This window comes from Acanthaster planci, linkage group LG07, assembly GCF_054643075.1.
Source record: "Acanthaster planci isolate LZ-2023a linkage group LG07, COTS_SCS, whole genome shotgun sequence".
Taxonomy (NCBI): domain Eukaryota; kingdom Metazoa; phylum Echinodermata; class Asteroidea; order Valvatida; family Acanthasteridae; genus Acanthaster; species Acanthaster planci.
In genome coordinates, this window is record NC_141783.1 from 11314529 (window position 1) to 11338722 (window position 24194).

A 24194-nucleotide genomic window follows, 5' to 3' on the forward strand; every position below is an offset into this window, starting at 1 on the left:
CAGCCTCAGTTTCAAACGCGGAAATGCGCAGATCGACGCTAAAAACGTCGTATTGGGATCCCACTATACAGCTTCACATCTTGCGTAAATGCTTCTGTACCGTGAACTCTGTCGGCAGTATCAGCACTGCCCATGACACATACTAAGGAAAATATCAGGTTCATATCATTGATTGTCTTGCTGTACCTGAGCATGAAGAAAGAAAAATGAACATGGCATCCCTTGGGATAGAGGTTACATGTAGGCCTACAATCACAACCTATCACTGAAACGGGGAAATTAATAAAACAAAGCCATAATCATGCCCTTGCAGATACAGATTACATGTTTGTTTCATCTCCCCCCCCCCACTTTTCACGTTTCCATCCCCCAATTTCCAGCACAAATTAACGTCACTTCTTAGACCTACTTAACCTGTGTTACCTACAAAGAGGAAAAAGCAAAAAATATGCCACTGTTTCACTGCATTTTGGGGCTAGACTAATTTGCCATAAATATAAACCCGGAGGAATTCCTCTAGAATTCAGTACACTACATGCTAATAGAGGGATCCCAATAGGACGCTTTTAGCGTCAATCTGCGCACTTCCGCGATTGAAAACGAGGCTGTATGTGTCAGCTTCAATTCTTAATACGATCAAACGATTGAAAGTAAGGAGTCAAGACTCAAAATACATAAAGGGGGTATGTTAAATTCAGACTTTTCAAGCTGTACATTTTTGTGGAAGAGTCTTTCAGGATGACTCGACACGTGAAATCAAAAGAAAAAACAATGGCAATTTACCCCAAACTAACGTACCTGCGATGGCCGTGTATCTTATGCAGTGGGCGTGGTTTAAACTGAAGTGGTGTCACACTTACGAACCGGATACTGCATGTACTGTGTCGACTCCGCAGGCGAGCGCAACGAAGTTCAACACGGAGAGCCTCGGTTTCGATGCGGATATGCGCAGACAGCGCTAATGTGAAATCCATCTATAAAAGCCCACTGGAGTTCTTTCTTATTTTCCCACACACCGGGGATACTCTTGCATGCACTTTCCTATGGGAAAATGGTGTTACTGCATAAAAAACTACGTTGAGTTTGTACTGTACATGTAGCTCTATTGTGTTACTACCAGTCTTGAAATTAGACTAGTCTGCACGCTTCACGGAAGCTTCCCCCGTTCAAATACAGGCCTTTATATCTTTCTTTGAAAATTCAAAAACGATCCTCCAGATCTCAGAACGACCATCCTAGCCTTTAATCATCTCGAGTCTCCCCTGTAAACAAAAATGCCATTCGTCTTGCGAATTCTGAAGACTTGGCTGGGATTGATAACCAGTCTAACGGTTTACGAAGACCAGGTTAAGCACCCGCTGTACTACACGTCGAATGGGTGCACAACCTATGCGTAAAATCAGTTGCGTACGTACATGTACATGTACAGTGTATGTTTGTGCAGTGTTGAGTCCGATTGACGGCGTCACATACATATGTACATGTACAACCATGGACGAGGGCTGGGAGCCTCCATTTTTCGCCACATCAACATGGATACTAATTATAACAGCCTGTGCTCTTCTACTCATGTAAGCTCATTATTTTCAAGTCACTTCAAAGCACAGTGTTTATACATAATGTAGCACAACTAGGCAGCAAACGTGCTGGGCGCGATCGCCCAATCGCTGTTCCCGATTGGTCCAGAATTCGGACTGCATGAAATCTCCAACTTGACTTCCCTTTTCGGGAATCGTTCACAACCGTGAATTAAAAATAAAAAGCGTTTGGCTGGAATTATCGCCAAATCATGCACTAAGACTGACCGATGGCGCATCAGACCGATCGCTCCTATGCAACTTAAGATACATGTACCTTACATAGGCACGAAGCTTTCCGTTCAGTTCACTTTATTTTCCACATAATATTACTCTAGTTTCACGAAGTATTTATATGTGGATGGGGGCCCCAAGAAGCAATGCTTGTCGAGTGGGGTCCCCAGTTAAGAATAAACAGTCAGCTTTACAGTCACTTCGCCCCATTTCCACGTCGTTTTCTAGAGCCTATCCTTGAGGAAGAAAGAATTGCCCTTATACATGACGTCGTACGGAGGGGATCTATTATTGTGGACTGCATTCAGCCGTTCTGGTACAGTGTGTGAGCGCCCAACTATTCGGCTACGAGAATCCGAGCTGCGTACACGCCCATGAAACACGTTACTGTTTCATTTTTCATAAAAATTACGTCTCAACAAGAGTTTGCCGCGTTTAATTCCATAAAAAAGCTGCAAACAAATAAAAGGCTTCTGAGAGTGATCCGCGATAACTGTTCTTCCCATTTACAGCATACTTGAGCCGGCTAATGCTGATCGAGGTTGTTCATGTAAAAATTAGCATTAAATTAAATTCATCTTTACGAGCCCAAAATGTGAAGCTGAACAAAAAATTGAGCTTTTCCCGGGGGTTCCAATAGGGGTTACCGGTCAGTCCTAAACCTCCCATGGACTGAAGCACTCATCCGTCAACAAACGGAACTTGTTTTTAGATATTGCCAGGCAGGTGCAGGTACCAGGTACATGTGTATATAGCCTTTATGATAGTAGGCGTGCAAAAGTCAGCTTCACTGGAAATCGCGCGCACGTAGTGCGAGTACGCAGCTCAGGTTCACTTAGAACTCGAGAACGGAGGAATTACATGTAGGCCTACGTCCACACCCGTGACAAATGTGATTTAATGTAGTCTTTGAGCGTATTTTCCTCGATTTTGCAGTCCAGGGACTTGAATTCCTTAACCCCCTGGCCGGATAGTTAAGAACATAAACAATACGTACACGTAAAATTGGTTTCTTCATTAGGTAAAATCAAGAACTTAGTATAAACTTTTGGGTAATATTTCAGAACCTTGACGTCAGTCGCAATGCAATGAAGACTGGCATCAAAACTGCACTAGATCGTCATCAACAAACTAATAATATTGCTGATGTAAATACATGCATGTACGTACATGTTTACTAACGTGGCCAAGGTGTCACGGACCTATGCCCCCCTTTTTTTATTTTTCTTTTCTAGTGCCTCACTGGAACGAAATTTTGCCTAAATTTTCACTAATCGCAGTAAGTGAAATTTCATCAAGCACTCAGTATTCCTGTTCATTAAATCATGACTTGACGTACCGGCTAGAACGTTCATGGAAATCTCAAGTTCTAACTTAATTTTCCAAGTTTTTCCAGTTATAAAAATGAAGCCTTTGATGCGCCCCCATACAAAACAAATGTCTTACAAATATCTTAGGAATTTGAGTGGAGGTAAATTGCTAGATTAGATCAACTGTGAAGAAGTGCTGAAATGTAAAGTGCTATGCTAGGCTTTGCCTAAGGAAAGTGGATCGCCTTGACACCATGTGTAGCACGAACGGCCTTTGTGCGTTGTCAAGAAATGAAAAGGCCGAATTTGCATCATAATCACCAGCTTCACAATAGTTCCCATTTTGAAAAGAGGCAACGGGAACGTGACAGTGTGAGTAGAGCCGCACGCCACCGAACAATGAGCCTTTTCACTCTTTAAATCAAAGCGTGCAGAGCATACAGGGCTACAAACCGAGAATTTGCGGTTTGGCAGATGGCCTTCGTGGCCAAGCAAGGCTGGAATTCTCGAAGTCGGCTTTCAGAAAAAAAATCCAAAGTTAGGAAACCACAGTTGAATATGTGCCCAATTTCCAGACGGAAAGACGAGGGACACAGTGAAGAGCAACATGTCAGGGTACTCTCCTATAGCTACATGCACAGTTCTCCACGAGCAGGACCGTGTTAAATTTACATGTGCATATACACTGTACATGTACTTTGTTGGCCCTTCGCACAAACTATCCACGTGCGTGTGCTTTAAGCACGCCCAATGGACTTTGAACTCTTGCGTGCGGTGGAACAAAAAAAGGGTGAATACGCAGAATATAAGTGCATGATATAAATAAGACAATACTTGTGTCAATACCATAGAGCTATATATAAAACTAAAGCGCAAACTTCTCATTCTCCGCGCGGAAAAAAAAAGATGACGCCATCCTTGGCGCAGACATTATGTGCGTGCTCAGGCACTCTTAAAAATGACCTATTAGTATTTCAGAAGTTACTGCAGTCAAACTGCGTGAACTTGCTTATCACTGTAAAACCCCTTACCGTTTGTTGCGTTTAGGCCTATAAACTAAACACACGTTTAGTCGTGAACGTGGTTGAAAGTATTTATCATCGAGACATTAAAAGGCTGTTTATAGCGGTTTCAAACGTGAATTCATTATTTTCCGCCAATAATCTTTAGTGCCGATGATTTTTTATATATCATATTGCAAGTGGTTAATTTGAGCTGATATTATGTATAATGATATGGATGGAGAGTGGTTTATCACTTGATTTTCACATAAATACCGTTCACACCATAGTGTACCTACAGTTATACTGCTTGCGTTTAAGACGTGTATGTACAGGCATTTAAGACGCCTGTACAGTGCACACAGGCGCATGTGCTGTATGTACACACACGTGCATGAGCACTTCGATATCTTTCCGCGTCCCCCGCACGTCTGCTGGCTGTTGTAGCAGTTGGCTTGCTATCACTGCATACGACAAGTTGATAATAAATAAGTGTTTAAAAACATATGCTAAACACATCCACACATTTAACCATAAACATGCGTTGCGTTTACTAAATAAAATAATGTGTTCAGCATGTAAACATTTCGTATATGTGTTCATTGATAAACGTGTCTAAAATTAATGTTAAAAATTGTTACAGATTTGCGTTTACTTTAAATATACATGTAGAAGTTAAACGCTCGGGTTTTACAGTGTACTTGCTAGTTGGGCGTGTTTGCTGGGATTTTAAATCGTCCATTTGGTACATAGAAGGCATGGCAAAATTAAAACCAAATCCACCTGTCTGTCACTCTCTTCAACAGTTACGATTACTGGTGCCATCAATATCTGGCAAGATTGCGAATTCCCGCACCAAAGGCTAAGCCGTTCATTGGTAATACCTTTGACTTCATATTTTGTAAAGATGTAAGTACATTTTACATGTATAATTGACTATTTGGCAATACAGAACTGGTTCGCCATTTCTCTTCAGGAAAGGGCAAGATGCCGCCTGCTTTTATTTCCCGTTTTTCTCGTTTACTTTTTTGTGGAGGCAAAATGGAATCTGTACGAACAAAGGAAGGAACTGGAATCCCTTATAGTCTACAGGCAGCTTTTCCCATCCAATGTATTTATTTTTTCATTAGAATTTTCAGACTTCTAAAGTGTAACATGGGAATATCTCAATTGCCTTTTAGACTCAAACTACAGACTCTGTAGTTTGAGTCTAAAAGGCATTTTTTACCTTCAAGACCAGGAGAGTACTTTGAAGTCAAAGTATGAGTGTTTTGCTAGCCCAAACCTAATGCAAGTTTTTTTGGTGTGTGTTTGTTTCTTTGCTTTTTTATTTTTAGGGGAAGGGGTTACATTTTTTCAGTATTTGTGAAGCAATGTAGAGTGTGATTTAGGGACAAGGTCCATGTGCGTTCTGCAGTGGAATTTTGCTCAAGGGTGTGTCCATTTGGTCAAGGGTCTGTCCACCTTCATCTCTGTTTCTTACTGAAACTGTTTTCCTAAAAGATGGAAATTCGTTTTGTACGTTTCAGATTTAGATCAGGACAGTTTAGAACAAAACGAGTTATACTGATATTTGTAAAAAATTCACTCTTTAGAGGTTGGAGAACATGACTGAAGCAATCATTCTAACGGCTGCTTAACAGCAGTAGAGTGCCATTTCGTTATGCAGTGCAGTTTTAAAAGGCACATTAGTACTGTTAGTGTACAGTTCGTAAAACTTTTGATTGGCATGGCACACTTTGAAGATGAACAGAAGTATTTCAGAATGTGATGTAAAACTGCATATGCTAACTTTTAAAAGACTGTAAAACTTTTATCTATCTATTTTATAGGGAATCCCGGGCTTTCACGAGAAGAACTTTGCACGTCATGGAAAGATATTTGGGTAAGCCGTCATGTTTGTGCTTGAGTGCATAGGGGGACTCTGGTTTGCTGTCTCAATGTTGTATTTTGAAGGGAACCTGTCCCGTACAGGATAAAGTGTTTACTGAAAACATACCTAAATTATCAATTGTTGACCCTCTTCGTGCATTATTGTGTGGTTAATCTCAACCTCATGTTTTTTGTCTGAATGTTTTATTCTGAAAGTAACCTTTTCCAGTATGGGCTGAAGTTTTTTCCTCAACACGTCTAAATTATCCGCTGTTGACTCTCTACGTTCATTATTATGTGGCCAGATTTGGATAATGGCTGTCGAATTTTTAGGCTGTATTAGAAAGAAAATCAGAAAACCAGGAGAGTGAAGAACAATATGCACGCAGATTCCACGCAACGGCAACGCACGAGGATTTGTGGTCCTGGCGCTTCATCTGTGCCAAATTATATTTGAAATATACAGCTGTTTCACAGTTGTTAACCAAAATCAGCGATAGTTGTCGATGAGCACATTTTTGGGACAAATGGGAATGCCACTTGCATCAGTCCTGCCACTGAGGTTGTCAGTAATTAAATGGGTGAGGAAGCAACTCATGATTCTCCATTTTTTTTTGGGGGGGGGCGCCGGTACGTATGAGACTGGGCAGGAAACAAGCAGCCTTATGCTGCAATTGGTATCAGCCAGACACTTAGGAGAATATTTAGGAGTATGTGAATTAACTAGCAACCGCAAGCAGTAGCATATGCGATTGGTACAATGTGAAGCAGAAGCGGTCCGGTTCTCATGTAAAATTTCCTTCAAAAGATTGCTGAAATAAAATACGTTTTCTCGCTAGTTGATGGGGTTACACTTGTCGAGACTTCGTGAAATACAATTTCAGCTTAGTAAAGTTAATGACGGCATGAACGAGACGGTATGCATGCATATACATTTGTTTCTGTGCATTTTAATGCTCAGAGTCATATTTGAAAATTCACCCAAATCCAATTGTCGCTGGATTCCGAGCTTCATCGTCCGATTTATTAACAACAGACTGAGTAAGACGGAAGACAGCAGAGTGTAATTATACATGATACGCAGACCTATGGCGCAAAACATGTATACAGTCAAGGAGTATAGCTTTGGAGATGAGGAAATAAGAAAAAAATATGGAGCGGTAAAGCAAGCTACCTGGGTAAGTAAAATGTCAACAAATTGTTGGACCACATGGTTGGAGAAAAACCAAGTTTGGAGGAAACCCTGTTTTTCAAAAAGGCAAACATCATCTTCATCATAACATAGAGCTACAAACCCTGGGTTTGTAGCTCTATGATCATAATCAGCATGGGTTTGTAGCTCTATGGTCTGTCTGTCTTGGCCGCCAAGAAATGTAGACCTACATACATGGACATGCTGGATACAGGAATTGTGTATTTGTGGACCATACTTGTATTCCTACAGTAAGTGGGAGATTAAACTTTCGGATTTACACCTTTGGGAGAAAAATAAAACCGATATATTTTATGACGTTCCTGACCCCCAAAAATTTAGCTCGGGGGGACCCCGTTGTCTCCCCCGAGATCTACTTTTGCCAATCATTTTGTAGACTCAAGAAAGCAACGTGTTATAGAAATGGCCCCAAGTTGTACGGTTTAAAACACCTTTTTCCCCCTCTTCAAATTTTTTTTATTTGGCAATAACAATTTTAACAAGTCACACTCTACGGTATATTGCCATCGATGCTAAACAGTGGCGAGGCAAATTTGGGTGCGCGTCATCGTGTATGCTTTTAAAACATCTTTGAATGCACAATGCGAAATACCTCACTTTTGCCTTGAAATGGGATTCCACATGTCACTACTTCTTCCTTACGCTTATCTCGTCATGTGCCCTTTGTTCCTGTAGCTTTTATACTGGATGGCGCGCCGTCCTGCTGGCAGCAGATGTTGACTTTGTCAGAATGCTGTGCATCAAGGAATTCTCAAATTTCACTAATCGGAAGGTGGGTAGACTTCTGAGAAACACAAAACAAAGAAACGCTCAACTGTAGTGGTCAGAAAAAAACGCGAAGAATATTGCTCTTTGGGGGATTCAAACTGAAAGGGTCTGAAATTAAAAAAGTAGGCCTATGCTGGCTCACGAAAAATGGAGGGAGATAAATTAGCATTACTCTCCCAAATCTGCATGACTATCTACCTGTAATAGCTTTACACTTGGAATGTAGTTCACCAGCCAGCTTAAAGAAACGAAAACAGTAACACAAGCAGCAGTGTCGGGTCCTTGTCCGATGTCAATCTCAAAATCACACATCATGTATGAAAAAGTGTTAGGTCAACTATCAGTACTCGAGTTACAGCGAATGGGAAAGGGTTTTGTAAAGGGAAGATTTCTATTTCTTGGGTTGAGTAGACACTTTAAACATTGCCAGACAGTCCTGACAGATTTCTTGATTTCTTATGGGTACGTTAGAAGCAGGCAATCGACAATAAGCCATTCGACAAGGCGCTGACTGCACTAAGGGACGATCACTGGAAGGATGTCAGGGGTATCCTCAGTCCCACCTTCAGCGGATCCAAGATGAAGCTGGTAAATGCATTGTCTCCGTTGTGAAAGTAAGCTGACACAATGTTGTCAGCCTGTTGTGGACAATTATAATGCTCCTTTCTTTAGTTGTTCAGTACACAGATATGCATCAACAGGTCAGGTTGGCGTAGTGGTTCCTTCCTGGCCTTCCACCTCTGTGGTCCAGGTTCGAATCCCATCTTGGTTCACATGTGGATTGAGTTTTCAGTCCCTATCCGATTTCGTGGGTTTTTCTCCCACCTCTAAAACTGTAACTGCTTCCCGTGGTCTTCCCTCTACAGGTTTCTTCAGGCTCGCGAGCTGCAGCGCCCATGCATGGCGCTTTTGAGCAATCCTTGATGTCATTACCAGATATAATAAAACCACCACCACTACCACAACATATCTACATGTACGCGATTCGTGGACTTCGGACACTAGTTTTTACTTTTCGGGTTTTGTAGATTTTGAAGACGTGATGAAGAAGGGCTTTGCACAAATTGTCTCAAGTTATTCAGTTGTTTCAGCTCACTGAATCGTTTCCGTTTTTGATCAGATGGCGCCACTTATCAACAGTTGCCTGGATCCAATGATCAGGAAAGTTGCTAAACACTACGAGGAAGGCAAGAGCGTTCAGCTGAAGGAGTAAGTTATCTACGTGCTTCATCTTGTTGGCCCAGGTTAAAGTTTATGCCAAGGCAGAAACGCACATGGACACATAATGATCATTAGCATTAAATTTAAAATGGCGTTCGCTTATACCATGCCAGACGTGTCCTGTATTAATAATAATGCCATGTATGACTTTTTTACCCAGCATCTATGGTGGCTATCTTATTGACGCTATTGGCAACAGTGCGTTTGGTCTGACTCTAAACTCTCAAGAGACCGAGAACGACCCCTTCCTCATTCATGCAAAGGACATCTTTACTCCCAAGTTGAACTTAGCAGTTATTGTTTTCTGTAAGTATTTTCCGGAAATGAATGCCGTGATCATTACGAACAGAAAGCTGATGTTTTGAATTATCGATTTTAGCAACTGGATGTGAGGCTTTTACAGTTTTTATTTATTTATTTTTTATTTTCATGGAGGGAAACTTTGTAGTCCAAAGTCCAGAAAAGTTGCACATCCTGTACAACTTTTCTGGACTTAGTCCCTGCTGGCCCCAAGCCGCTTTTGGGAACGAGAAAATATGTTTCCAAATCTCACGATCACATTTCTCATTCGTTTTTGTAGTGGTAGCTCCGTTCCTGGCTCCTATCCTCAATTATTTCAATGTGTCCTCTTTCAACCGTAAAACGATGGATTTCTTTGAAAATATCATGGAGCAGGCAGTGGAACTCCGGAAGAGTGGAACAGAGCGGGTAAGGCCAAAAAAAAAAAAGACTCTGGTTTCTGCGGCTTTTTCCCCCCTGTCTTATTTTTCCTTAGTTGTGATGTGCATGCACATATACTTTAGAGCACATGGCCTTGTTACTATGAGAAGTGTGAATTTACAACTTTGAATTAATAAAATAACCATAAACTATGACGAGAGGCAATGGTTTCAGTCATCTCACTCAAACAAGAGGCTTCAATGCTTGGCAAGATTGAGCTTGTTACAGTAGCACAACCGTGAAAAAATTGAATGTGAAAAATAAATATTCAGCTCCAGTTTCCGGTTTTAAATGAAATTCTCATGAGGTGACATTCTTTGTACATTGTTTTCTGCCTTAGATTAGAAGAAACAAGTTGCACGTCAAATAGCCTTTTTAAAAAATTAATCAAATAGATCAGCTCTAGACATGCCAGAGCCAAAAGGAAAATAAAATTCTCACGAGCTTATAAGAAACAAGCTGCACATAAAATATTAGGGGGAAAATTCAGTTCAGAAAATAAAATCTCCTCTCACTCTAATCTACCTTTGTTCTTGGCAAGTGACGACGCATGAGTTGTTACATTTATTGTCATAACACGATGCCTATCCCCACTGCATGCACTGCATGCATATGTACCGCCACAGCCTTACCGACACTGAAATGACTGGCCCCTCACGGTTTGTTGCTAAAAAGCGTTTTCAATTTGTATTATTAATATTGTTATTATTATTACTGGCTTATTGCTACTTACTTGCAACCCTAAGGTTCAATAGCAAAGTGGTACATCAAAATACTTTACAAATAAAAAAATACGTATAAGAAATATTACACTAGATAATGAAATAATGAGAACATCAAAACCATAAATAATACATACAAGTTCCAATATAATAAAGCATTGGGATCATGCAATATGCATTAAGACACATAACATTAATAGGCATTGCATATACTGTACTAAGACACCAGGGGAAAATAGTCAGTAATGCCCCCGTACATATTCGTCTCATCAAATCAAAGTTATGCACCATTCCAAAATCCCAGAATCAATTTTCAACTGTATATTATTCAACAATCTTGTCAATTACGGTAAGGGGCTATTTTGAAATCTTTTTGTTGAACCATGATGGCTGTCAAATTTTCGAGCTGACCTGAAGGACATTGAATGACACCTGTTAGATTTGGGAAACCAGTCAGGGAATTTGCTAGAACGGAAGGTCTTCAAGGAAAATTTAGTACACAAGTGTATTCTTTTTTCCTTTAAGGGTTCTAAATCAAGTAACCGCAGAGCTTCATCATAATTAGAGTAATTATTGCCAAGAATGATGCGACAAATTCGTCTTTGGATTGATTCTAATAAGTTAGATTGTGCTGTCCGTCAACGATGGATGCCAAACAGTAACAGCATATTCCATAATTGGTCGCTGGTAGTTTTTACACACACAGACCAATTCATCCTTAGTTAATCCCGTCATTTTAAGTTTACGAATCATGAACAGCTTACGATTAGCCTTAGTTAGAATGTCGGCAATGTGACCATCCCACTTCAGAATACTCTGAAGGATGACCCCTCGGAGCTTGACACTAGTCACATTAGGCAGCTGAACATTAGAAATATTGTAGGTGGCTTCTGGAGGATCCTGTCTGCCGAAATACACCTGTAATATTTAACATTTAGCAGGATTCAAGGAAACCCCATTACTCTTCGACCACTCACTCAAGATATCAAGATCATGTGATCATTACCATTCTCATTGAACAAAAGGTTTTCCCCCAAGGTCAAGTCATCGACTCGACATATTTCCATACTTTCTAAAAGTTCTAGTGGGGAAATAAAAATCAAAATGTTTACTGATCATCTCAAAAAAATATCAGTTTTAACTTGACAAGAGCTAGGCCTAGCGCTAATTATTTCCTGCCATATTTTAGTTTGAATCCAATTTGCAAAAGATCGTACACTTGAGCCTTTCATCGGGCAAATAATAGACGTGCGTGCTTCTAGGAATTAATATCAGGTTCCCACATCACACAATTATGGTCACTTTGAGCTACTGGTGGCAAAGTCAAAGAGCTCTTGTACTGATTGTCAAAGTTAGTGATAATTAAATCCAATACAGCATTTTCTCTGGTTGGATCAGTTACAACCTGTTTCATATTGTATACGTAAGCAGGACGTGAGACCACTTCGTTTGTCTGGTTCACAGACGTGGGCCCGGGTTCGAATCGGCCGAAATTACACTGAGTATTTGGCAGCATCCACAGCCAGTTCTCATAGAATCATGCACAATATTAAGCCGCAGCCGACTGATTCGGATACGGCCTTCGTGTAAAGGTACACAGGCGTGCCAGACTGAAATGTACGGAGGCCTAGGGGGATTCCTTCACCGTACATATTACTCATTCCCACCCATCAAAAACACGTTAAAATTACGTGGTAGCAGAATCCCAGCCGATCAAGTAAGTTTGACAGCATTTGGAAATCGTTTTACGCAAAATAAAAAATCTTCTTTCAGGTCTTCTGCGACGCGCGCGGTGACCAGAAACCAGAGACTTGGGGGGCTAATGTTTTAATGTGAGTCATTAAAAAATTACCGGCACACGTTCCTGAAATTTAAGGAATTTCTCTTTATGCTGTATTAAAACACCAGAAAATAAATTAGAACATACTTATAAACTTACTTACTGTACTGAGAGAGCTTTTTCGTCTATTTATGTCCAAATGTCACAGTGCGACAACTGGACTAATAAAGCGGAATGAATTCAGGTTTCTATTTGACTACTCAAAAGAAAAGCGTTTTTATCCTGTAAAGAATTGAAAGCAAAATAGGTTAGCAGGAATTTTGTTTTGTTGATACCAAATCACAATTTGTCAAATTTTGTGTGTCCTTGCATGCATTGAAATCATTTGAATTTCAAATCACTGCACAAAGTTGAATTACTGCATACCCACTGGTCCAACACTAGCCCACCCTTTTCTTTTTATCAGGGATGTGAGTGGCCACTTAAAGCTGAAAACAGCTAGCAAAAAGTTGAAATGTAAAAAGTTGCTATACTTTTGTACAGACCAGATTTACAATAAAGTTGAAATTCTGGGTCAACAGAAAAGGTTGAAATCAGCTAAACAGCTCAATTCTTATACCCCCGTTTTACGCAGAGAGTGGACTTCCTGCAGCTGATGTTGGATGCTCACAAGAAGTCCGAATTGACTGCTGAAGACAAAGCTCAGGCAACCGAAGAAGAGAAACTGGAAGAAGAACACCGCAAGGGGATGAGCAAAAAATCTTTGACCATGGATGAACTGAAAGCACAAGTATGAAGTGGTCATTTTGCGCTTTAGTAAAACACTTGCAGGCGATCTAGAGCTTTCCACAACAGAAAAAAAATGTGCTGTGACATATTTAATTTGCTTGTTTCTTTGTTCACGCTTTTCTGTTCATTTCTTGTTGATTATGAGGTTTCTGTTTTCTAATACGCTTCAATATTCCATTATTACATAAGTATGATACCATTTGCACCTGTGTAATTATGCTTGAAACAGAAAATCTAAACCTGTCTCTAAGACAATAAGAAGTGAAACTTTCTTGCATCTGCTTTGATGGACTTACGCAGTAATAATTTCAGTAGTTGGTTTTTCACGGGTAATGGTGTTTCAAAGGACAAACACGAGGTAAGATTCGAATGTTGAAATTTAACATTAACATTAGAAAAAAAACAGTGGTTTAAAATCATTATAAAATCATGCAAATTTCACATTATGTGAAATTTGCACGTTTCATCTTGTGAGTTAGGCTGAAAGGAAAAGAAATTTTAAGCGAAAAAGGGGCCGATTGGATTAGTTGTCATTCTTGCCAGTCTCATAAATATTCTATCTTTGGCAGGGATTGACCTTCTTCCTGGCCGGGTTTGAGACATCTAGTACCACCCTTGGCTTCACCTCCTATCTCCTGGCGACTAACCCGGAAGTTCAGGACAGGTTGATCAATGAGATTGATACCATAGCCCCGGGACGCGACGATGTCACGTACGAGAATATTGCCAAGATGACTTACTTGGACATGGTCATCTGTGAGACTCTGCGAAAGTATCCTCCCGCCATAATGTACGTACAGAGGCAACTCGTGTGTGTCAGTATAAGGATTTCTATTGTTTGTCAGATTGCACTCTTAAAAAAATAAATGCACCTGTTGTGACACCTGTGTCCTTTTAACTGGGGTTGTGTCTCAGGGACAGCATAGCCCCTCTTCAGTAATCTGAGGAATGAACAACCAAACTGTTGATAAATATCATACTCTATTGAACGATAACAATGGCACTAAAATCTTTGCTTTTGTTCTTATACCCAGAAAACGGCGAGTCTTGGGAAGTTCCAAAAACCTTAGTGCTGAAGGGGGGATTTAATGGATGCGTCACACGTTTGGCAGTTTGCCAGCACTTGTGAATTTATTTGCAAAAAACAGATATAAGTTGTTTCACGGGCGTGAGAATTCGGCTTTTTGGTTGATTTCAGCTTTTTGTTTCGATGTTGACCCTGAATTGCAGCTTTTTTGTACATCTAGTCTGTACAAACGTATGGGAACCTTTTAGATTTCAGATTTTTGCTAGCCGTTTCCAGCTTTAAATTTACGTGGCCATTCAAACCCCTTCTCGAAACATATATGTATCATGTAATCCCAATTTTTAACTTGACGTTTGAGGCACTTTTCGGAAGATTTTGAATATTTTATTCACAGCCGGTCAACGTCAGATTTTCTTACCCGAAAAAGCTGTTGGGGCGGGCTTTTTTACCTGAAAATTCTTCAACCTTGCAATTACACTTTCACCAAACTAAGCACGACGCGTTAATACGTCAACCACGGAAATAAAGAAACATTCTTAAACGAGCGCACATGTCCTCTGTGTTTACACGTCAAGTGGTTGAATTATATTAAATTATATTTATATATTAGACATATTACGGAAAATTATACATTCTACCTATAATCCTGTTAAATTCCTACGTGTCTCATGAAAGAAGAGGTAAGGTTTGTTTTGTACAATTCCCTGAGCGAATTCCCTGTCCTATACAGTCACCAAAAACAAAAACCTGTCAAAGACTTGTAATTATTGCTAAAAGCTCAAATCCCTTCTGACCATCCCTTTTGCTGAACTCAGCATGCCTAGGCCCCTTGTCAAGAGAGTTACTCAGATTCCTCTTTGATTTGACGGTGTAATAACAGCTCTGCCCGCGAGGCCGGCCGCGAGTACAAGTACCAGGGGTTCACCATCCCAGAAGGCATGGAGGTCTTTTTTTCGATCTGGCAGATTCATCACGACCCTGAACTGTGGGAGGACCCTGACAAATTTGACCCTGAAAGGTAGAAAGAAGGGCCACGTCTATTTCTTTGCTGTTTTACCGTTCTTGTGATATGTGGCAGACTTGTTAAAACCGCGTTCTTACATTGTGTCGGGATTTTAATTTTGTTGCTCTGCCTAATGCCGTATTTCACTGATCTGGTAGACCCTCAATTATCGTGTACCCTCTATCAGATTATTATCAGATAGAGCTGTGAATTGGAGCAGTAGAGGCTGATTCTTAAGCTTTTCATAATAACGTCATATTGCACTTTTAGTCGGAACACATTATGCAAAACGTTCTCAAGTTTTTAAAATGGTTGCACCTGACAAACTTTGTCCAGCTTTTGATTTTTTGCAATTGAATTCTTTTAGTCTTAAACTTTGGCAGGTCTCGACAAGTAAAATAAATTTAACTAATTTAAGTGTAATTTTATTAAAGGGTGGATCAAAGTTTATTAAAATACCTAAATGGAACATGCAAGACCAAGACCACATTTGTCCACTGTATTTGATAAACTTCGATCCGTCCCAGGTCTTATACACTGTAGTTGTGGATATGAATAAATCACACCTTTTGAATGTACGGTTTCCAGGTTTACTCCAGAACGACGCGAGAAACGCCACCCGTGCGCTTACATTCCATTTGGTGCAGGACCACGCAATTGTGTCGGAATGCGTTTTGCTCAGCTACAGGTTGGTTGATTTACCATAAACCCGAGTAAATGATACTAAATAACTCATGATAGCTTGTTTTAAATTTTAAAAACATTTGAGTATCCGAGGACCTTATATCTTAACATGTTTAAACAGACTTCAATTCTTAAATGTTATTCCCCGTAAAATGAGCCTCCGTTTTATTCAAAGTGAAACCAGTGGTACATCTCGCCAATCTTTAACAGATCAAAATGGGTTTGGTTCGGATGCTACAGAACTTTCGCTTGGAGACGTGCCCAGAAACTGAGGTAGGTGGGACAATGTGTACAGTTGGGGCGCAGAATTTAGTACGGTGCACGTACCGGGGTATCTGCTCCGAGCGGCAACAAAAGAGGGCGCGCAAGTTGATGTCTTTCGTTAGTGAGGGTGCACTTCAACTTAGGGCAGATTGTCTACAAATCACAATGGTTACGATGTTATATGACCGTGTATTAACATTTGATAATGCCCGCTGCGTGAAAACGCGATAGTACTTGAGCTCGAGGCAGTTTAATCCATTTGGTCAAGAGTCTACGTGTGGCACGCAGAACTCGCCACTCGCACGCCAAGTCCATATAAAGAGATTATTCTGGTTTATTTGCACAAGGAATATACATGTATTATAAAATGGACGGGGACTTCTGGGGAATGGAAGTAAAATTCTAGAACAAAATCCTTGGAAGTTTATAGTATATTGACGTCTTTTGGCTTTCTGACCAAAAAGGTATTTTAGGAATAAATGTAAATAATGTGCTTGATCGGTATAAAACGTTAGTTGAAGACCAGTAAAACACCAGTAAAGAGTAGAGGTTTGCGACAGCAGCAAGCAGGGATATTTCTTTCTGAGTACATGCGGTTCTGAAAGAACCGGTAGGTACTCAAGGTTTCAGAGAGCGCTCTGTCCGTCGTCAGGAGACGGTGGCAGCTTTCCGCACGGGTCCGCCGAGTAAGTATCTATGGAAGTGCGCAATGAGTTCAGTCAGTGTTTTTCCCCCTTTTTTCCCCCACAGATTCCACCAGTTGTTGGCAAGTTTGGATTCCTGACTCCTCCAAATGGGTTCAAACTGTCTGCTGTTCCTCGATCTTAACGTACCTGGACCTTGGACTCTTGGCACCAGCCAAACAGGGCTAAGAAAAAGTTGGAAGTTTCCAGAAAGATGCACGATATGTAGTCAGACTGTCGTCATAATTTTAGTACTTGTGTATTCCAAATAAGGTGTTGAGTAGCGTTTCAGAATTCTCGAATTCATTTTTTTCTAAGTAATGAAAGTTTGTTTGATTTTTTTTTAATATTAGGGGCCTTTCAAAAGTTCATGTTTTTTATTTGACTTTTTCTCGAAATAGTGGGTGGGGCTGGGTCAAGGTAAATTTTTGAAAATCGAAATTCACTTTTCATTAAAAAAGGTAAAGAAATCGGGCTTCTGACTTGCGCGAACTGCGTGCCAGCGTTCCGTATAAATACGGTCTTACTCTTTTCCAGCTTCGTTCCCAGGTACTTGTAGGAATAGAATGGCCTGTGTATCATGTACGGTGTGAAACTCTATGGGAAAAGTTGCGTTTTTTTATTGGAATTTCTGGTTGCATCCGAATCTGTTGTCTAAAGTTATTTATTTCGCGGTCTTGGGGCACGTATTTTCAGGAGTTACTGAAATCAAATTTTCTGTTGGAGCTTGCGGAGCGATGGGCAGTTTGCGAAGGCAACCGTTTCAGCTGATGCGCCGCTTCGAACAGAAATCACACGTCAATATTTTGCATTTTTTAAATGGGACGGGTTATTTGGACAGGAGAGTCCTGTAAATGAGAGCGTTGTAACAACAATAAATGTACATGGTCAATGGAAGAACAGCCACGGATGCAAAAAAAGAGCCAGAAGAAATTAAAGGCCTATCAGGGAGCGCAGTAAGAGAATTTGTATATGCGGTTGCGGGGCGGCGCTCAACATGGCCGCCGCCATCCATACTACACAATACTGAATGAGAAAAATGGGGGGGGTAATTGAAAATGGGGGGGGTGGGTTCAAGACAATTTGGGGGGAAAATCGATTATTAGACCATCGAAAATTTCCTTAGTCCTTATGAAATGATTACATTTTCCACTGGTGGAATTGGCGTTTATTGTTAAATTTTCTCTGAAATTCATGCTTACGTGTGTGTCTGTCATACCTTTATATCGGTAGTCAGTTTTTATTTACATGTGATCAGGTAGTTATATGTACTTCAAATTTATATGCATGTGATCTTGCTTTTAAAAATGTTGAAATATTTTAGTAAAAAATTACCACTAATGTACAGAGAAATTGATCTATTTTTACAACTTGGGAAATAATTTGTAGGAATCGTTGCAATATATAGTTTGCTGGACCGTTCACAGAACCATGCAAAAAATACTTAAACTGGGGGATATCCCAAGTAAAAAACAGAATTTGAAGCTTAATTTGGGAATGTTACAGAGTACAAGAGCAATCGGTATGAGGAACGTTTCAAGTTATGTTTGGAAACTTGATTTAATTTTTAATTAGTGGTATTGATTTATACAGTACAAAGATTAAAATGCATCGTGTTTTCCTTAGACTTACGTTGTTGTGGCTTTGCAGGCTCCACAGATAAGATACGAAATTTATTCAGCCAATGAAAAAGGTTAAAAAGAATTTACATCGGAAATTGACTTGTTCCCCGAGCTCAATTCAAAAACACACCAAATATATCCAGAAATACACATTACTGAATAATTACTTACCAACTCAACAAATACCCAGGGAAGATTACAATTACAACAAATTGTAAGCATGAATCGCAGAGGGAGAGAAACTTTCTGTAATACACTTGCTACCTCGAAAAGTCCTGAGACGTCGATTGGAAGAAAGGAATGTGAAGTTGTCATTAGCCGGATGAGGCTCTTCTTCCATGATACACTTAACACGTTTATGCATTCTATCGTTGTAAATGAAATCAAGTAACGGCAAACTTGTACCAATGATCATCTCTGCTGACTGAACAACAGAATTTAACTTTCGTAGATCGTTAACACAAATCCGACCAAACCAACCAGTAACTGACGAACAAAGGATGCTTTCTATGATAGCCCGGTAACAATTGATTAAAATACATTGACGGACCCGGAATGAGTTCAGCTATCATAAAAAGAATCATCATTGGCGAGCCTTCATCGTGATTTCCGGGCTCTTTATGTTCCATGTAAGATTACTGGCTATGTGTGTACCAAGTAGCTTAAAGTTGTCAACTTGCTCAACAGCTTTCCATCAATGCAAACAGGGTCTTTTGTTTTCTTATTGCTCATACGGAAGTATATAATCATCTCCTTAGTTTTGTCTACATTATGTACCAGATTGTTATCCTTGCATCAATCTGTGACAGAATTCATTTGTGAACGATAAGCACTTTCATCATTGTTTTGGATAAATCCGAAAAAAGAGGTATTATCTGCAAACGTACTGACCAAAGAGTCAGAGTAAGCTGTATGTTTTCCAGTTATTGATGGAAACACAATGGTACTGCTGATCTGAGTGAAGCTTTATTTGCGAAAGTTTTGAAGCACAAGAGCCATTAGTATCAAAAATATCAAAAGCTAGGCTTAGAGGCCAGAATTAATTTCAAAGTAGTCGTATTGTGCAAAGATTAAAAATGCATTTTGTTTTTCGTTGAGAGTTAAGTTGTAATGATTTTACTTTATTTAAGTCATTTAATTTTACCGAATAAAAGCAGGGCTTCATAGGCTGTTTGTTTTTACAATTAATTATGCGCCAACACAGAAAGGAAACGCAAAAGGCAAATTGAGCTTGTATCTCTCGCCAAAGCTTCAATTTCAATCGACATTTTCTCACTGGAATACCAAAGATTACGGGCAAACCGGTAGACTAAGAACACAATACCAAAAACACAAACTAGTAGTCTACATTCGAAATTAGGTGGTACCCATGACCACGATAACTCGGAAAGAGTTGTGATGCCTATGACCACAACAATCAAGACAATGATTGTCGTATACCTAAGATCACAAACCATATGTGCCAATAAGCATTGACTGTCAACCTTAAGCAAAATGTCCTGATGCCAAAGACCACAATCCATCAAATCAGTAATGGTGGTTACGTAAAAAACAGTACACAGTCCAAGTGTACAAATCCAAGCCCTTGAAAACGCGATGCACATGCAGTGGGGTTACAGCCACCACACGCTGTAGAGATTGGAGCTAATGTTACATGTATGTGTGGTATTCATTTCGGTTGTACTGGATCAGCCCTCAGCCCGTGTGGCACACACGGGGTACAATAAGTTGAGTTTAAAAATTCAGTTAAACCTGCATTTATTTGAACATATCGACTGACTTAAACTTGTCTTCCCTCATAACCAAAATTTGGCAGCTTGCTTTCTTTAGGGTACAAAAACGCCACTCGCGAAAAGCGCGACACGCAGAAGAAACGAGCACCACGCCAGACGAGAAACTTTCATTATGGGCAATTCCCCGGTAACGGAATTATATTTTAGAACAAAATTGACTGCTATTTTCCATGCTATGAATTAGTCCTTTGAACTACATGAATACAATATCTTTAATAACGTCTGGCTATAGCCCTACCATCATACCAGTAATAAAAGATTGAAACATACTACTTGTAGAAAGATCCAAGGACCAGAATATTTCGGTAACGGAATTACGTCAGAAAATGAAGAACTTTTTCAAACATAATTTGAAAAGGAAATTCTCTGAAATCTGTAACATGAAGACCACAGCTACACATTTATCTGTTTTCCCTATGGTTTCAACTTTATTGTAGCAGCAGTTTCAGAGTATTCATATTTACAAATATTCCATACTCGGTCATTTTTCAAAAAGAGGCAGTGGTAACGGAATTTTAAAAAATGGTAACGGAATTACACCTGTGAAATGTACCTTGAAAAATGTCAATTCTTAAAAAGTAGTTGTTTTTTCTTACTCTAGGCATGTTTTTCAGCTTTAATCATATAAAATAAACCATAATTCAATGCATCTGTATGCCTCGCTGAAAGATAATTCAATTTTTGTACCTAGCAACAAGAATTTACTGGAAAAGAACATGAAATTTCTAACTTGTGAACCCCGAGTTGTGATCAGAAACAAGGCAGTTGCTTCAAGAATATTTCTTGGCTTCAAACTTTCTAAGCCTGCTTCAGTTTGCGAGCTAACACTTGCTTCCATATATATCCAACAGTAAACGTTAAACATGGTAACGGAATTACATACTTACAAACCGCGAATTAGGAATAACCTAATGAGCTGTGAAATCACAATATAATTGACCATGTGTGCCGAATAACTTCATCTGACATCATGTGCATGATCCCAAAGTATTGAGATAGCCAACATGTGCTGAATGAGCTCATCTTTTGGCACAAATTATTCAAACTACAATAAACATTGAAAACAAAGAGTCTTGTACTACTGCAATGCAGTCATGTATACTGCAGGTATCTGGAGTGAAAAAGAAAAAGAAAGGGTCTTGTGGAAGATTGTTCAAAAAGGTGCCACTTACAATTGGACATGACTGCACATACAGTATGTAAGGTACCAATCATGTTTAAATTTTTAGTTAACCACAGCTCCTCTTAATCAAAACTTGTGCCTACTGTAGTTGAACGTAAATTGTTCTCTTCTATCCATCTGTGGCTCTTTGAGTACTTGCTTAATGCTTGACCAGTGAATGGTAATCCATGTCATCAATATTAGGCCACACATACTTGTCTGATACCAGTACTGCGTTTCAAGAATTTGACAGTGATTTCATCACCGTTAGTGTTGACTACCTGTCCTATGAATGTTTTGGTATGTTTCTGTCCCTCATATTCAATCAACACCCAATTCCGTATTACGCCCTTGGTACTATTCAAGTTTCCTTGCTGGTCTGTATCCCCACTGCTTTGCTGGTCTGTGTCCCCACTGCTTTGCTGGTCATCATGCTCAGTATCCCCACTGCTTTGCTGGTCTGTTTCCCCATTGCTTTGCTGGTCTGTGTCCCTACTGCTTTGCTGGTCTCTGTCCCCACTGCTTTGCTGGTCTGTTTCCCCATTGCTTTGCTGGTCTGTGTCCCCACTGCTTTGCTGGTCTGTGTCCCCACTGCTTTGCTGGTCTGTGTCCCCACTGCTTTGCTGGTCTGTTTCCCCATTGCTTTGCTGGTCTGTGTCCCCACTGCTTTGCTGGTCTGTGTCCCCACTGCTTTGCTGGTCTCTATCCCCACTGCTTTGCTGGTCTGTATCCCCACTGCTTTGCTGGTCTGTATCCCCACTGCTTTGCTAGTCTGCGTTCCCACTGCTTTGCTGGTCTCTGTCCCCACTGCTTTGCTGGTCTGTGTCCCCACTGCTTTGCTGGTCTGTGTCCCCACTGCTCTGCTGGTCTGTGTCCACACTGCTCTGCTGGTCTGTGTCCCCACTGCTCTGCTGGTCTGTGTCCACACTGCTCTGCTGGTCTGTGTCCACACTGCTTTGCTGGTCTGTGTCCCCATTGCTTTGCTGGTCTTCATCCACATTGCTTTGCTGGTCTTCGGCCACATTGATTAGCTGACTGACATTGCCATTACCTGTATGATGATTTTGAAACACTGATTACTTAACTGTTAAGACAAAAATAAATGTATGTATATACAGTATGTTAAGTATGCTTAAGTGACAGTGCAAAAGAATGCATTTTGTAATGAGTATGATCATTGATGCAAGTACTTTTTAAGTAATCACTTATTGAGATTACCATTGTGAAAAGAAACTGCTGGGATTTTAATGAATAGAATACTCACCAAATTTGTAGTCTTGTAGATGCATGTGCAATGTATGGAGGGAAGTTACCATGTGCATATGCAAAAAAGTCATAAATTGCTGCCTTCTAGTGATGCATGTAAAACAAAGAAACATAATTGTGATTGCTGCCCTCTTTGACCAAACACAGCCTCAAGACGTACATGATTCTGCAATGTAATTCCGTTACCCCATGTAATTCCGTTACCAATGTTTCCATAGGAGTAAATATTTATATTTGAGAATTTAGTGTTTGAGGTTATTAGTAGGCAGATTAAGGAAGAGAATTTACGATGGTGGAATAATCCTGAAAGAAATGAGGCCAGGAGAAAAACTTCTGTAACTTTTTGGTAACGGAATTACAGCTAATTAAACCCAAATTTTGTAGTTTTCTCTCTCAAGTACCATATCCAGAGGAAGGAAGTGCCTCTGACACAAGCATCTATGGCTCCAAACCTTTGCAATTATACACTATTCAGAGGGATTAGTGAAGCATTTAGGATTTAGGACATTTTATAGCATTTAGCTTCAGGGGTCCTTATTATAAGCCAAAAAGAATATCAAATTTCAAATTTGATTTTCCGGGAAACCAAACATTATTTTCCAAAACGGTTTTTTGCTCCATGCCAGGTGTACATTTATTAGCACAGCAAAGTCAATTTAATTTCTATTTGATCAGCTTTAAAATTAGCCATTTCTCATTCCCCATGAGCGACAAAACGCCACTGCGCGCAAGTTATCTGTTTTTCTTGAAAGAAGTGTTTAGCTAACGAGGTAATTAGGGAAACCGGTTAATGCAAGCAAAGTGCAAAGAATAATTGGCTAACATTATCCTTTTGCTAATACAAGGGTTTCAGGATTATTCCGAGATTGCTGCCGTGCATGAGAGTTTTATAAAACATCATATATATATGTCAGTGTGAGCTTTGATGAAGACAAGAAAGAAGAATTGTCAAAGACTAAACAAAGGTGTGTTTTTTATACCTTTGTTCAAGGTACATGTAAAATCAATTGGTTTCACTTTGTGTTGCTTGAGGAATTTAAGGGGGTGTTCCACTTGTATGCTTCCATGGCATATACATGTACTGTACATGTAGAGTACCTATAATGAAACATATAAGGTAAGACTGTAGTTTTAAAAGCATTGTGCCATTAGTCTTAAATTTCAGTGAAAAGGATTACCTCTCAGCCTACATGTAGTTGCTAGCCCATTCCTTTGATTTTGCAATCATCTAAAGGATATATAAACATCTACTTATTTAGCTTCTTTTGGGATTTTACTTGTGTACTATAACCTGTGAAGTGTGAACTGGAAATCATTAAAATGGCAGCTTGGTACACACGCAACATTTGTCATACAAAAATATTTAATTTCATGTTCCAAGACCAAAAGACCTCACAGGTACATATATGCAATTGTCTTTAATTGATTTATTTATTTAAAGGTTTGTCAACTGTAGAAAACATTTTTAGTTTGAATGTTTGAC

The 24194-nt window shown here is 39.8% G+C and overlaps 1 protein-coding gene across 1 annotated transcript; it reads left to right on the plus strand.

The window, feature by feature from the left end:
- The first annotated feature begins 1401 nt into the window (after positions 1-1401).
- Positions 1402-19656, plus strand: LOC110973638 (cytochrome P450 3A24-like). The gene is made up of 14 exons (XM_022224608.2): positions 1402-1571; positions 4929-5031; positions 5955-6007; positions 7883-7979; positions 8447-8563; positions 9096-9184; positions 9357-9502; positions 9777-9904; positions 13053-13208; positions 13777-13997; positions 15115-15252; positions 15826-15925; positions 16132-16194; positions 16936-19656. Exons 1-14 carry the CDS (start codon positions 1492-1494, stop codon positions 17011-17013), a joined length of 1569 nt encoding a protein of 522 aa, XP_022080300.2. The 5' UTR covers positions 1402-1491; the 3' UTR covers positions 17014-19656.
- The last annotated feature ends 4538 nt before the right edge of the window (positions 19657-24194 follow it).

What these genes read in the sequence shown, in the direction of transcription:
- LOC110973638 (XM_022224608.2), top strand. Translation starts at nt 1,492, where the DNA reads ATGGACGAGGGCTGGGAGCCTCCATTTTTCGCCACATCAACATGGATA. An exon ending in TGGATGAACTGAAAGCACAA is followed by an intron (nt 13,209 to 13,776) that starts GTATGAAGTGGT and finishes TATCTTTGGCAG; the next exon opens with GGATTGACCTTCTTCCTGGC. An exon ending in AAGTATCCTCCCGCCATAAT is followed by an intron (nt 13,998 to 15,114) that starts GTACGTACAGAG and finishes GTGTAATAACAG; the next exon opens with CTCTGCCCGCGAGGCCGGCC.